The 16484-nt window shown below is 41.1% G+C and overlaps 1 protein-coding gene and 1 pseudogene across 4 annotated transcripts in view; both read right to left on the minus strand.

Annotated features, from left to right (window-relative positions):
* Window positions 1-2018: 2018 nt before the first annotated feature.
* LOC123521378 (zinc finger protein 585A-like) overlaps window positions 2019-16484 on the minus strand; it is a 58786-nt gene continuing 44320 nt past the window's right edge. For 3 of the 4 annotated variants that reach the window (XM_045287406.1, XM_045287407.1, XM_045287408.1), the window contains 2 exons: window positions 15299-15489; window positions 2019-6430 (listed from right to left, as the gene is read on the minus strand). In XM_045287406.1, coding sequence (XP_045143341.1) covers window positions 3615-6407 — 2793 coding nt within the window. In that variant the 5' untranslated portion in view covers window positions 6408-6430; window positions 15299-15489 and the 3' untranslated portion in view covers window positions 2019-3614. Of the gene's footprint in view, window positions 6431-11093; window positions 11164-15298; window positions 15490-16484 lie in introns of those variants that run through there. The other variant, XM_045287405.1, reaches the window with a different exon arrangement.
* The window catches only part of LOC123520878, a 6467-nt pseudogene continuing 1725 nt past the window's right edge, over window positions 11743-16484 (minus strand).

A 16484-nucleotide genomic window follows, 5' to 3' on the forward strand; every position in this document is an offset into this window, starting at 1 on the left:
TTTGATAGCAAGCATCCAAGCTTTGCCGACAAGGATACCAACTATTTTAGAAGCAAAGCTGGTGGACTCAAGAAAGCCAGACTTGGCACTGGTGGCAAATACCACAAACAAAACGTAGCAGCTGTTGAAGCTTCATGTTTGGTGGCACTCAATCACCAGAGTTATGAAACCTCATACCATGGCTGAGGATTTACTGTTGCCAGTGGCCAAAGACATTGCTCGAGTTATGATCGGAGATGAATGTTACAAAATTGAGTGCGATGGCACTGTGCAGAAGAATAGACGGCATGTCTGCTGATATTCTTGATCAGGTCATCCAGGAAATTAAATCTGCTCTACTTCCAATATTTAGCATCTAGCTTGAATCTACAGATGTTGCAAACTCTTCAGTTACTGGTTTATGTGAGGAATATTAATGATGGCGACTTTAAAGATAAGTTTTTTGGCAAACCTCTTGAAACAACTACTGCACGTGATGTATTTAATTTGGATGGATTTCAACGTTTGCTACTGAATGAGTCACCCACAGTCATTGGAATTCACTGTATGATTCATCGGCAAATATCAGCAACAAAGACACTGGCACAAGAGTTACAATAAGTAATGAAAAGTGTCATGAGTTCTGTTAATTTCGTAAAGGTGAGCACTTTAAACAGTTGTCTGTTTTTGCAACTGTGGAAAACTGTGGAACAAGTTGGATGCACCAAGCAGTGCTCTGCTATGTCACATGCAGTGAGATGGTTGTCCAGAGGAAAAAATTTACAACTTGTTTTTGAGTATCGTGATGAACTCAAAACGTTTTTTAATCAGAAAGCAAGACCGTAGTTCAAAACACTTTTCAGTGATAAAAGTGATCTGCGGAAAATGGCAAAGATGTCAACTAAGCTTACTTAGTTGACATCTTTGCCATCTTGAATAAGTTAAACTGATCACTGCAAGTACCAAATGCAACATGCCTCGCTTGGTCTGAAAATAGCCAATCATTCCAAATGAAACTTCAGCTATGGCAAAAATAATTGGATCAAATTAAAATGTACATGTTGCTTACCTCATCTGCTTTCTTTGAGGAACATGACATTGAAGCAGACAAAAGGATTACGATGATAATTTCTGTGAAAGACTTGCACATGTCTGCAGAAGAAATTTCATTGTACTTTCCAAATCTACCTGATACCCCATTTGCACTTGCCACAAGCCCATTCACAGTCAACGCTGAAGATGTTCCTGAGACAACACAAGGGATTCATTGAACTTATTAACAGTGATGCAGTGAGAACTAACTTCTCTATAATGCCAGTTACAAAATTCTGGATCAAGTGTTTGCAGTCATATCCTGTTCTGTCTGATACTGTGTTGTACCTTCTTCCATTTCCAACAACTTATCTTTGTGAAACAGGGTTTATCAGCTTGTTGATTATCAAGTCTAAATACAGAAGTAGACATATTGTGAAAGGTGATCTTCATTGTGAGAATTTCAGATCTGGTGAGAAAGAAGCTATCTCAACCTTTGCACTGACGTTGGCTTTTTATGCACACTGTTGCAAGATGTAGCAATATAGTTTACCGTTATTATATTAAGACTGTTATCCATGCTACACCAAGTTTCAAGACAAAATTTCATGTATTTGTAATTAGATATAAATAGTTCACAAAATATATTTACATATTGTTTTGTAATTAATCACTATGCTTCATGTTCAAAGACTGCCCTGAGAATTTCTGATCTTGTGAAAAAGAAGCTATCTTTACCTTCGCACTGACATTGGCTTTTTACGCATACCACCTGAAAATGTAGGAGTGCCATTTACTGTTGTTATATTACGACTTTTACCCAGGCTACGCCATGCTTCAACACAAAATTTCATCTATTTGTAATATAATTACATATTGTCTTATTGATTAATCACTGTTGTAATTATGTTCAATTTGTAACAAGGAAAATACATCCTGAATATCAGATATTACATTACCATTCATAACAGTAGGTAAATTACTGTTATGAAGTAGCAACAAAAATAATTTTATGGTTATGGGTCACCACAACATGAACTGTATTAAAGGGTTGAGACATTAGGAAGGTTGAGAACCACTAGGCTAAATCTTCTTCAGGACCCCCATGGTGATTACAGAAATGTGCCAAGCAGGCAGATCTCCAGGTAATGTTAGCAAATTCCCACTCAGGGCCTTTGTTGACAACTAAGGGTAGTGCACCACCTAGCCCAAGATCCCAGGAGCCAGTCCCTAAGGCAGTTTACCCTACACTTCCCAAGAAGTCTGACCTTTCCCAACCTTATATTAAACCTTGCAAGGAGGAAGTGCCCCCATTGACTCCTGCAGGATCAAAAAGCCAGGCTTTGTCTCCTCTACACACCCATAGCGAGGCCCCTCAAATTGTCCAAGTTCAGCTCCTGAAAGAGGCACCACCCAGGACCAAAAAGACCAACCCTTTTTAGTTTTGTCCCTTACCCCATTCCTTCCATCAAATCATTGATGTGACATGAGCTCTTAAAAAAAATAATGATTTAAAACTTTACACAGTAAATTGGTTTTCCATTCAACAATTCATATCTTGATTGCAGCCCCTAAGATGTACTAGCACTCTTCCCACTTCCACCCTCCCTGTGTTTTACCATCATTATTCAACCTTCTTTCCTGTTCCTTCCTGCTTTTAAGAGTTTTTATCCATAAGCAAATGCTATCCTTTTGATTTGATACGGTTGGTTGTTCTAAGGACTGTATACCTCTCAGATGTTCCTCTTCCCCTCCAAGCCGGTATATTGTTTAGCTGAAAGATGAGTCAGAGGAGTGAGTACATTTCCTGGAGTGAAGAGTCACTAAGGGCCATAGTCACTAAGATTCCAAGTCTCCATCAGACCAGTAAGCCCGATCTATTTCCTGATTTGGGGTTTTGTTCCACTTTGTTCTCCCACTCAACTCATGCTTCTCTTTTGCGATCCCTTTCTGAGTAATTAGCATTGGAAGCTGGCCACCATCTAGTTCTCGTCTCAGGGTCGCGGAGGCTGAGGTTCAATGTGGTGCAATGGTCCTCTGGATTAGTTGTTCCCATACATCTTCTATCATCTTCTTATTTTACAGTACTTTGGTGCTGTTTCTGGGAGTAACAATGAGCATGCAGATGGGGTGGGCACTACTGGCAACTGAGTGGGCAATCTACTGTTTGGTATAGCTGTGATCCAGAAAAAGCAGGTTTAGCTCTTTCAGGCACTGATAGCTGGAAGAGCAATGAGGTGCCCTTGTGCCATGTGGAGGTCTGGAAGGCCCTGTCCCCACACCGATGGGCCATGTCAGTAGAGGGACAGCAATTCAGAGAATGGGTACCTGCATGGTAAGTCACAATTGTCTGTTCCCATGCTTGGTCCAGGCTAAACTCTAGCACCTTCTCCTTTGTTTTGAAAGCTTGTTGCACTAACCCTAATGAAAAGTTTTCTCGTTGGGAATTTTCTCATGTTTAATGAGACTTGACTTCTACATATAAGATTTCCCACATTTAATTCATGCAAAGGACTGCTTTACTGTGTGAAATCTCTGATGTGCTATAAGGAAATTCTTCCGGATAAAACCTTCCAACCCACACCACATATATAAGGTTTTTCTCAGATATGAATTAGTAGATGAGTTTTGAGATGTTTTTTCTGAATGAAGCCTTTGCCACACTCTCCACATACATGAGGTTTCTCTCCAGTATGAGTTCGCTGATGATCAATGAGAGTAGCCTTCCTGATAAAGGCTTTTCCACATTCATCACATACATGGGGTTTCTCTCCAGTATGAGTTCGCTGATGAACAGTGAGAGCAGTCTTCCTGATAAAGGCTTTCCCACATTCAGTACATACATAGGGTTTGGGTTTCTCTCCAGTATGAGTTTGCTGATGAACAGTGAGAGAATTCTTCTTAATAAAGGCTTTTCCACATTCAGTACATACATGGGGTTTCTCTCCAGTATGAGTTCGCTGATGAACAGTGAGTTGACCCTTCCAGGTATAGGCTTTTCCACATTCACTACATACATGGGGTTTCTCTCCTGTGTGAAACGCCTGATGTGCTTTAAGGCATTGCTTCCGGCTGAAAGCTTTACCACACTCACCACATACATAGGGTTTTTCTCCTGTATGAGTTCGTAGATGATTTTTGAGACCTGTTTTCTGAGTGAAGGCTTTGCCACATTCACTACATACATGGGGTTTTTCTCCTGTATGAGTTCGTTCATGATAAGTGAGAGCACCCTTCCTGATAAAGGCTTTGCCACATTCACCACATACATGGGGTCTCTCTCCAGTATGAGTTCGCTCATGATAAGTGAGAGCACCCTTCCTGATAAAGGCTTTTCCACATTCACCACATACATGGGGTTTTTCTCCTGTGTGAAACGCCTGATGTGCTATAAGGCATTGCTTCCGGCTGAAAGCTTTACCACACTCACCACATACATGGGGTTTTTCTCCTGTATGAGTTCGCAGATGACTTTCGAGAGATGATTTCTGTAAGAAAGCTTTGCCACATTCAGTACATACATGGGGTTTTTCTCCTCTATGAGCTTGTAGATGAGTTTTGAGATGTATTTTCTGAATGAAGCCTTTGCCACATTGACCACATACATGGGGTTTCTCTCCAGTATGAGTTCGCTGATGAACAGTGAGAACAGACTTCCTGATAAAGGCTTTTCCACATTCACCACATACATGGGGCTTTTCTCCTGTGTGAAATGCCTGATGTGCTATAAGGCATTGCTTCCGGCTAAAATCTTTACCACACTCACGACATACATAGGGTTTTTCTACTGTGTGAGTTCGTAGATGACTTCTGAGAGGTGCTTTCTGAGTGAAGGCTTTGCCACACTTACCAGATACACGGGGTTTCTCTCCAGTATGTGTTCGCTCATGATCAGTGAACTCAGTCTTCGAGAAAAAGGCTTTTCCACATTCACCACATACATGGGGTTTCTCTCCTGTGTGAAATCTCTGATGTGCTATAAGGCGTTGTTTCTGGCTGAAAGCTTTACCACACTCACGGCATACATAGGGATTTTCTCCTATATGAGTCCATAGATGAGAATTGAGCTGTGCTTTCTCAATGAAGCCTTTTCCACATTTACCACAAACATGGGGTTTCTCTCCAGTATGAATTCGCTGGTGAACAGTGAGAGAAGTCTTCCTGATAAAGGCTTTGCCACACTCTCCACATACATGGGGTTTCTCTCCTGAGTGAGTTCGATGATGAAAAGTGAGAGCAGCCTTCGTGATAAAGCCTTTCCCACATTCACCACATACATAGGGTTTCTCTCCTGTATGAGTTCGCTGGTGAAAAGTAAGAGAAGTTTTGCTGATAAAGGCTTTGCCACATTCACCACATACATGGGGTTTCTCTCCAGTATGAGTTTGCTCATGATAAGTGAGAGCTGTCTTCCAGATATAGGCTTTTCCACATTCACCACATACATGGGGTTTCTCTCCTGTGTGAAACGCCTGATGTGCTTTAAGGCATTGCTTCTGGCTGAAAGCTTTACCACACTCATCACATACATAGGGTTTTTCTCCTGTATGAGTTTGTAGATGACTTCTGAGCTGTGTTTTCCGAATGAAAGCTTTGCCACATTCACCACAGACATGGGGTTTCGCACTAGTATGACTTTTCTGATGAATAGTGAGGTACTTCTTCCTGATAAAGGCTTTTTCACATTTAGTGCATACATGGGGTTTCTCTCTAGTATGAATTCGCTGATGAGCAGTGACATCACTCTTCCTGGTGAAGCCTTTCCCACATTCACTGCATACACAGGGCATCTGTGCCACCTGAGTTTTCTGATGTTCCTGGAGGTATGATTTACTATGATAAGCTTTGCCACATTCCAAGCATTTATACAGTTTTTGTCCTTCATGAGCTTTCTGATGATGTTCATTGAGTTTGAACATTTTATCAAATTTTTGCCCACACTGACTGCATTCATAGGTCTTATCTAGTATATCAATGGTCTGGTGCTCACAGAGCAAAGACTTCTCAATGAAGGTTGTCCCACATTTATCACCCGTGTGTGTTTTCTCAATTTCATCAGATTCCTGATGCTGAATCCACTGTGACTTCGTGGGCCTAGATTGTTCACACTCAGGGACTTTCATGTCAGTACAAAATTGCTCTTGTTCAACATGGAGAAAAGTTTTCCCATCTCCACTGAGCACAGCTGATCTCTTTATTTTGTTGCGTCTGTTCTGATTTAATTTAAGAATGATTAAATCTGATTCTACAATTTCTTCATGAAAGCCAAACATCTCATAATTTTCCATGAGAGGAAAATTATTTTTGTGCTGAGAAACAATAATTTCCAATGAATTAAATTCATAGCACTGTTCCATTCTGTCCATGTATCTTTCATGTTGCGAGTGTTCGAGCATATGATCACCATCTTTCTGGATTTCTATAAAAGAACAGAACATTGAATTTTTCCATTATCTTGATTTATAATGGACCTCTTAAAATATGCATTGATACAAGGTGAATCCTTAGTGACAACTCTCTTATATGAAATGTAAATATACACTATGCTTAAAGTTTATCCCATTGGAAGAAATACAATCATGTAAACAATCCAAATGATAAAAAGTTATTATAGAAACAACGAGGGGCATAAAAGAAATGAATGAACACAGATTTGGTATTTGCTTAAATAAGACCATGAAAATATACAACAAATGTAATACAAACAAGACATTGAGACCAATAGACCAAAGGGGTGGTAAGGCTTGCTAATGTTAGCTGGTAGATGACAGATGTATTCATTCCATCAATCTTTACTAAGAGACAAGTAAGTACTGCATAAAGTTGGGAATGTGAAAAATGCAGAATATTCTACTTGGGAGAAAACCATTTAAACAGATATATATGAAAGGTATTATGGTACACAAACATATTCTGTATGTCTATGGAGCCAATATTCTAGCTTACATCACCCATCTTTCAGTGTTGTCCTGGGGTGGCTTGCATGTTGCTGTGATGCCAGAAGCCATGCCACCCAGTGTTTCAAATACAAGCAGGATCACCCATGGTGCACAGGTCTTAGTGGAATCTCCAGAAATAGGGACTGGGAGGGAGACCTGGTGATCTACTTCTGGAACAGGAACCCCTCAGGTTTAATGGCAACAAAATAACACTGAACAAGAACTAAATCCCCAAAGCACAGTCAACAGTGATGATGTGGATGAATGAGAGCTTTGGGGACCTTAAGCGGTTGACATGTCATGACTGAAAATGAGAAAAAATAGATGCAAACATCCTCTAATAATTGGAAGATGGAATAAATGAAGGATTATCAAGAACAATTGCCAGTTGTCAAAACAAAATGGAATGTTTAAATACTGATGGTATATGGCTTATTAAATTTAAATAGACCGGTACTGGCTATTTTTAAATAGGTAATCAAGTGGTTTATAAGGCTGAGATTGACAAATTCAAGAATACTGGTGGTCAAATTCAACATCAAAATGCACATTGCAAGATCTTCTCTGAAGTATAATTCTGTCTGTGGTAGGTTAATATTCATATGCTTGCAGGTAAGACCAGTTACTATGAGTGTTATTTAGATTTGTGCACCAACTGTTAAAGCAAACATAAAGTTTGGGATTTAGCCCCACAGCCATACGGGCCCTTAGGAACAGCATGTGCAAGTAAGGAAGATAAAGCAGACAGCAAAAATGGGGTAGAGTGGCCACATCTCCGATGCCGGAATAAGATAGCGAGGTCATTTAACAGTGAATTTATATAGGAGCAAGGTGTGGAAGCCTCCAGAAGGCACAGGCACAACAGAATGGACAAGTGTGAATGTGGGAATACCCTGAATTCTTTTAGAACATTTCGTGATAAGTATCAGGCTGTGGGAAACTGAGGACCAAGAAGAGAGTGGATGCAGACAAATTCTTTAGTCTCAGAATTAAAGAAGATTGTAAGGCCAGGTATCTGGGGAGAGTGAGGCATTCACATTTGTAAGTTGGAAAAGAGTCCCCGTCACATTCTCTGAATTAAAAATCATGCCCACAATATTCTCTCATTATAGTGCTACCTTAATGATACCTCATGCAAGCACATGGCTAATTACTATCTGCCACCAGCTTTAACTATAAGAGCAGACATGTTGTTATTGGCCTCCCTGCTCAGGGGATAGTTAACCCCACGCCACCCCACCCCACCCTCAGCACTGGTCTTAAGTTGCTCACCCAAGTACTTCAGGGACCTCCAGGGTAAAGATACTGCCTACCTTGCTAGGCACATAGGTGTGTCTGGGGTGGGGGTGGAGTGCGACTGCATGGCCCAGAGACTTTATACCATATATACTCCAGTATAAGCCAACCCAAATATCACAAAAACTGCATAAAAATGTGCTGAATAACTCAGCGTATACATGAGTATATACAGTAAATTGGTGAAAGAATACATTCTCTCTCTATCCTGCTCAGACTTGGCATCATGGAAGAGGTGAGTGCCTAAATACTTGTCTGCCTTTTTACTTCTGCCCTTCACTTACACAACTGTCCCTTAGGACCCACCCAGAAGACATTTAAGAGACAAAAGGGTAGTTGATTCCTTGAGTGATAGCAACAAAAGGAACCTAATTGCTTTCAAAGCTAGGCATCTTTTAGCTGAGTAGCAAGAAGTCAGGCACCTGTCAGAGCTGTACACTAGCATCTTAATGGAGGGAGGGTAGTTGTGGAGAAAACTCTATCTGGAGATTGTGCGCTATCAGCTCTAGCTTTATCCTTGGGGCTTGGGGAGGTTTTCTTCTAACACCAGTACTGGTCCTCCAAGCCCTGTGGGCAGGAGTACAGAGACAAGGCAGCTTACACTTTGATCCAGGTTCTGTTTCCACAATAAAGAAATTGAGGGTGGGGCAGGGAGGGGATAAAGCGGAGCTGATATCAAGGAATTCAAGAAGAAAATGTTTTGAAACTGTGGTAGCAATTGTACAAGACTGCTCGATGTGCCTGAACTATGGAATGTTATGAATCTGTAAGAGCTCCCAATAAAATGATTAAGAATATATATATATATATATATATATATATAGAGAGAGAGAGAGAGAGAGAGAGAGAAATTTTTGCATAACTTTTGCAACCTGACATTGATCAACCATACAATCATGTGCACTGAGGAATGTAAAATTTGGGAACAGTATCAGTAATTGGAAGACGTGGTCTTAGTGGCAGAAATGACACACTAGTTAACTGATAAAATTTTGAGACTAATGATGATTTCACAACAAATTCCTTATTAAACAACAAAAATGGACACTATACATATAGATCTTTCTGAGTGGAACAAATGAAAATCCAATCAACCACATCTGTAGAAAGAAATGATGGGGAACCTCATAAGTCAAAACAAGGCCAGGGGTTAACTGTGGAACAGATCAATTGCTCAAATGCAAGTTGAAGCTAAGCAAAGTACTTAGATCACAGAGCTTAGAGACTACCTAAAGAATAAACTTGAGGAATAAAAGATTGATGACTGAACAATAATGACTGAAGACCAGATAAGTTGTGGGATGACACCAAGGACATCATACACATGGAAACCAAAAGACAATGAACAAAGACAGCAATATTGGATATATTATGCATTGTTTGAATAACAACAACAACAACAAAAAATCAGTGTTGGAATATACAGCCAAAATGTTCTTTAGAAACAGCAAAGCACCTTTCGGGTTTTGGACCTGTTAAGAAGGTGTGGGCTTAAGACGGCATACTGCATAGTAAGGAATACACATCAGACAGGTGTTTAATCAAATAAATAAATAAATATGACAGAAAGCAGGATGTTAATAATGTCCTTTCCACTTACAAAATTATTGGAGGAATAGGCAACTTAAAAAAAAAAAGAATCAAGCCATCTAGCTCAGAAGCAACAAAGCCCACTTGGAAGAAGCACACCAGCCAGTGTGATCATGAGGTGTCGAAGAGATCAGGTATCAGGCATCATCAGAACAAAAAATCGTATCATTGTGAATGAGGGGGAGTGTGGAGGCAATTGGACATCCCCTTACAGAAGGGTCGCGGGGAGGAGACAATTTGACCATCTCTGATAGAAAGCAGAAATAACGTCTATCACTAGAGTGAAGACAACTTTAAAGGGAGAGGAGAAAAAATGAGAAAATGGAAACCAAAACCTTGAGAGTAGCCGTTCTCCACCTGTGGGTCGTGACCCCTGTGGGGATCAAACGACCCTTTCTCAGGGGTCTCTGATTCATAACAGTAGCAAAATTAGTTATGAAGGAACAATGAAAATAGAGGAACTCCAAGGGGAAGCTGAGGAAGCATAATGGAGACCTGTTTATGGTGGGAGCTCAGGACCCACTCTTGCTCACTAGTGGAGGGAAGTGCTGTATTCTGGGGACAGTAACGTGCTCCAAGTTCTCTGTTTGGAGAGCGGCTTGCAAGATGGACTTTCATAGTAAGGTAGAAGCATATAAGAGAGGGAAAGTTTTGACCATCTTAAAGAAAATGATAGAGCCAAACATATAATAATGTAAATCAAATAAATGGAAATCTAAAAATCTACTCTCAGAAGAGCTACAGGAGTACTTCTCGCAACTGGTAGGAAAAGTGAGGTCTCACATTCGAAGGAGCACACACGATCATGTGTTATCTGACACCTATGATGGATGGGAGGCCTTCTACCAGGTGAATCAACTCCTCTGGCCAATTACCCTTAAGGTATTTTGACCAGGCACCTGACAAATTTCCACTATAGCTTGTCTCTAAAAACGACCCCAGTTCTCCTTGTTCCAATTGAGAGGAAGCTTCTGAGCTGACAACCAGATAACCTGTTCATGAGAAACTACAGAATCTCAGACACACCGAAATGAACCTAAGCTTTGTAAAGCCTGCAGAATGTTGTATTTCTAGGAAAACCATGTTCAAAGGAGCAAAGTAAAGGGCATTCTTTCAAGAGTAGAAGACCTTACCCACTAACCTAGGACCAGAGAATGCAATGAGAATCTACCTCTTTGAGAACACCACAGACACAGCAAGGATTTTAACACATGAAGCCAACGACGACGAGGCCAATGACTTGAGAATTCTCCTCACCGATGGAAAGCAGGTTGCGATAGTTCTCCAACATCACATCCTTATATAGGGTCTTCTGAGCAGGGTTCAGGAGCTGCCATTCCTCCCAGGTGAACTTTACAGCCACATCGTTGAATGTCAGTGATTCCTGTAGTAAGAGGAGTCTATTTAATGACGTATTTTCCAGTTGAAGATTAAAAAATATCTATCTTACAGTAGAGAAAGCAAAACAATAATAAAAACTATTCTGTGCTAGTGCATTCCATAGTGTGTGGTAAACTGAGGACTTGGTAGAAAGCATTTGATCTTTTCTACACTTGCAACCATGGGCAAGGAAAAAGCCCTATTTTCAGAAAGATCTCCATTGTTCTGATAAAGAAATGTTTTCAAATACACGCTCTGCAGGCCAAATAATGTGCACCCGACAATAGACCTCCGTGAAGGAGCAGCCTTAAAGGAGCTATCATACTGTGTTTCCCCCAAAATAAGACATGCCCATAAAATAAGCCGTAGCAGGATTTCTAAGGTTCTGTGCAATGTAAGCCATACCCTGAAAATAAGACATAGTGGTAGGCGTGACTCAGTGTAAGGAAGACGGGCAGCCCTTCTCACGTGCCCCATCGTGACCGCTGCTATCTCGGAGGTGACCAGAGAGGTGCGGGCAGCCCCATCAACAAGGCCGGGCCCCCGTCAGGTCCCGGTCATACTGTGCGTGCTGCAAGCTGAGGCACAGAGGGAGACACAGACAGTGAACGTAAAAGTCTCCTCAGTGAAGTGAGGAGCAGGACGGACGCTCTGCTTCAGGTATTGTGTGTCCTGAGGGGGACGGAGTGAAGCTGTGGCTGCCATTTTACTCAGCACTGTGGGTCAATGTTCCAGAAGAAGACGACTTAACTATGTTCGAATAAATGTAGATTGTTATACCCTACTTAATAAAAATAAAACATCCCCTGAAAAATCAACCATAGTGTGTCTTCTTGAGGAAAAATAAATATAAGACAGTGTCTTATTTGGGGGAAAACACAGTAGTAGAAGAATCATTTCTCTGCCTGGCTGCTTCACTATGCTTGAAGGCTATCTGTAGATTAGAACAATCAGGTTCTGTAGCCAGTCCACCATAAAATGTAGCAAATGTCTGGGGAGGGCTCACGGCATATTTGAGGTCAAGTAGCCCTAGGTCAAGATGGTGACTCCCCTTCTTGCTTGTTTGTTGTCACCCACTTACAACACTGCCCATTGACTGGGTATATGCTAACTGCATGAGGTGCATGCTTACGAAAGATCTGTAAGCTCCATTACATATACCTATTGGAAAATACATCCACTCTCAGTCCTGGCATGGGAAGAGAGCTCCTGTGTCCGGCTGTCTGGTCTCTGTCTTTTAAGATTTGCCATAATTGCAATGTTACTCCTAAGGTTCAAGTGTTGGGGACCCGTGTCACCAAAATAATGCACCCACTCATAAAATTAGAATTTTGAGTACCACTGAAATGATCTGAATGAGCTAGAAATAGCTGATTTATACTCACACAAAGTAGATAAACACCTGTTTATATTAACAAACAAGTTTACAGAACATTGTGAAATGGGATTAGGAGTCCTAGCACTATCACCAGTATACAAGGCTCTGTACCTTCAGTGGCACTAGGTATCAGGAACAGTTCAGATGGGGGCGGGGAAACATACCTCAGCTCTCCAACATTTTTTGCCAATTCTTACACAAGCCATTCTCCCACACTACGCTTTGTCTCACTTCTGGGTTTGATAATCCATTACTATGGCCACACAAAACTCATAGATCAAAGTGGTCTATTAATGAACAAGGTAAAACTTGGGATCAGGAGCAAAATGCTGTAACTCAGATCCCAAAACAGAAAGTTCATAGGGTTTATCTCTTCCTGAGTGCAGGAAGCTCTTAGAAGCCACCTTAGGACAAGCTCTTCTTGTCAATCTTAGGAAAAATTCTTCTCAGACACCTTCGAACAGTATTGACTTAACTTTAATTAAAAGGTCCTCTTGAACCTGCCATCTTTTATCACATTCTCTCCAAGTGGCCCCTCTTAATCTTGCCTAGGCAGGGAAGGTGCTAGGTTGGCCCAAGAAGCCATCTTATCAAGAGTTAGAGCAAGAGGGAGAGAGAGAACTGCCTGCAGGCATTGTTGAGAAGAAACAGTGAGACATCGGCTTTTCTTCTGAACTGCTGATTTGGTTTTGTTAGCCTCTGCAGCCACATAGTTCAGAGTGAACCCATGGATTAGAGATTTGCCAGCTTTCAGAAATTCATGAGCCATTTCCATGACATCCCTGCCAACTATGAGCTGCCTGTGTGACCTGATTTGAGAGTTTCCTCCACTCCATGAGCCAACAGTTTGATGCCTGACATTTTAGATTCACCAACTTCCACATCCTGAAGAGTTATTTACCTGATGCCTGTTTAGTTTTGTGAGATAATGCTGAGCAAATCAAGGAACATCTTGAACCTCTACCTCATAGGGACTGATCTACTGCTGCTCCCGCACAATGCACTGCAACATTCATGAGTCAAGAGAATGGAGATAATGCTGAGGGCAGAAGGGACACAGTGACAGAGCCAACTGTGACAGGTCCAGTAAGGGCTTTTCAGCCAAGATATGGGCCAGGCAGGCAAGACCAAGAGGAGGATATCTCTAAGAAGCTGAGAGGAGCCTATAGAGATGGAACAATGAAATGAGCCCACCTTCAGGGGGCAAATGTCGGAGAGGGACACAGAGAAAAGGCCTGCCCTGAAGAAGAGCAAATGTGCCTGCATGGTTCTTTAATGTGAATGCCAATGTGTAGCCTACTGATTCTGATACCAAGTTACATTCTATTACCGAATAAAACTTGTACGTGTGTCTCTGGACTGTAATTTGTACATGGCCACTGCAAAAAATTAATGAGCTGAGGAGGAGAGGACTGTGGGAAAGATACTAGTGTCAGAACTGGAAAAGCACTGGAGAGTACAGGTATGTTTATGCTCTGCCTCATATGAATCAGAGCTGATGTTGATGGCTGATTCTCCTACATCTATAGTTAGAGGAAGTGAGAAGCTGTCCACCTTTTTTAAACTACTATTGCTACAAGGCGCATTTTAAAAGCATTAATGAGAATATGTAACGCATCACCTTTAGAAAGAAACATTAAAAAAACTTACTCAGACAAAAATCTCATGGAATACTGACCTGTTCTAATGAGGTGACCTTAATTCTCCTTAAAAACTAGGCATAGCCAAGGAGTTGGAAACAACGCAAATTTTCATCAACAGATGACAGGATTAAAAAACTGTGGTACATACATACAACGGAGTACTGTGCATCCTTAAAAAGCAGTGATGAACGCATGAAGCACATCACTGCATGGGAAGAACGGGAGGAAATCATGCTAAGTGAAGTAAGCCAAGCACAAAAGGACAAGTACAACATGAGCCTGCTGAGGTAAGCTTAAAAATGCAAAAGGGTCATAGGGAAAAAGCTACTGTATACAAACATTCCTAAGGTGAGGTTCAGGTAGTATGGTAGTATGGCAGGGGCCAGACCAAATCCAGGGATACAACTACAAAGTTGGGGGGTGGAAAAAAAAGAAAAAGACATGGGTAGCAGGGGAACAGGATATTAACCCACCCAAGGGGAGGGTATTGCTTAGTTCTCCACAGAGAACGAGGGACTAGATTTCAACTGAGTGCACCAATACGTGAATGTAACATACTGGCATGAAGCAGGGCGCCAGTAGAGAGGTCTGAGGGAGGGAGGGAAAAAATGAGGAGCTAATATCAAGGGCTCAAGTAGAAAGATGACGTTTTGAGAATGATGATGGCAACAGATGTACAAATGTGCTTGACACAATAGATGTATGTATAGATTGTGGGAAGAGTTGTACGATCCCCCAAATAAAATGACGTAAACAAATTTGGCATAGCATATCATTTGAATGATTTTCGTGGGTTGGCCATAGAATAATGTATTAAAGATAATGTCATCCAAAGGATCCTCAGTGACATATCATGTTCAATGTCAATAGTTTAGTTTTGATCCTATGATCACTATTCATACTCCTAATCTTCTCCAGCCCAATCTTGAAGTCAGAATCAGAGTTTATCTATAACTTCCACGATTTCAGATTTCCACTTCTCCAATGAACTGAATCAGTGTTATGCAGGCTTCTACAACTCCAGTAGGAAATACAGAAAAGGATAAAACACATCAAATCACCTGAGCCTTGGTCATTTTCTTTGGTCCTTATGACACTGCCGGCAACTGGGATGCTCTATGTTTGTCTTCTCTGGATCAGCTCTAATGATGCTCACAAATTTCAATCTCTCATGGGGACATCCCAGAAATAATAATACCCAAACAGGCACTTCCTCTTTCTTCTTCGCTGCTGTTGACGCACAATCTGCAGGCTGATGGGAGAATGCAATGTGAGTAATACGTAACCTGTAGGTCCAGATGTGATACTGCTCTGTCCCTCTTCTTACACCAAGTCCCCAATCCTGTCAACAGTGCCCTTACTGAGTGACGGAAAACATGCTGATACCAGGAGCAATAAACCTAAAACTCTAAATTTTCAGACATGTGAGTAAAAGATGAGTTTATAATAAATAAGAGATTGGACAATCAAATACACGTCAAAAAGAAACAAAAAAGCTGGATCCCTACCTCACAGCATACAGAACTATCCATTACTTACTGTGTGACTCTCAAGGAGAATGACAAAGCAATGAATGTTAAAGATGATTACGCTAATCAAACCATCCGGTAACATTTTATATGGGCTATATAAAAAACTATTATAAACTGAAAATGATTTTCTAGAGGAACTATAAATTTTACAATCACTTTAGAAACACTTTAAAACTCACCATCAAGTAGAGTCAGAAGTGTAAGCACCCGTTAGAACACAATAAAACTGCTGCACAGAGTTTCCGAGACTCTAAAGCCATGACAGGCAGCTAATGGGAATTTTATCTCTGACCATAAGGTTAATAGCCCAACTCTTAATACATTTCAAAACCAGGGCTCCAAAATAAACTCTTATGTATCATATTAGATTGAAACTTATAGTTTTTGAAATGAAGTAAGAAGTATACAACCCCCCATAGTGAGTGCACTTTTGAATCCCAAGATAATGTTTTCAAGGTGGCATTATTTGTATTACCTAATGCAGTGTGCTAGTTGGCCTATACAAGTATATAGTCTTTCTAGAGATGGCCCCCATCTCCTTCCAAATATTTACACGGGTTTGTCGCCCACCAATGTGAATGAAGCAAAGGAGCCCTGGTGGCATAGTGGTTACTGTGCAGATGGAAACCACATTTCTCCTTGAAAGAGAGACGGCACTTTCTTCTCCCAAGAGCGGCACGGCTCCCTGCTCTGCTAGAGACACAGTCTTTGAAGC

Source organism: Echinops telfairi, unplaced genomic scaffold, assembly GCF_000313985.2.
Source record: "Echinops telfairi isolate 266 unplaced genomic scaffold, ASM31398v2 ScPeMD7_15;HRSCAF=58, whole genome shotgun sequence".
In the NCBI taxonomy this organism is placed as follows: domain Eukaryota; kingdom Metazoa; phylum Chordata; class Mammalia; order Afrosoricida; family Tenrecidae; genus Echinops; species Echinops telfairi.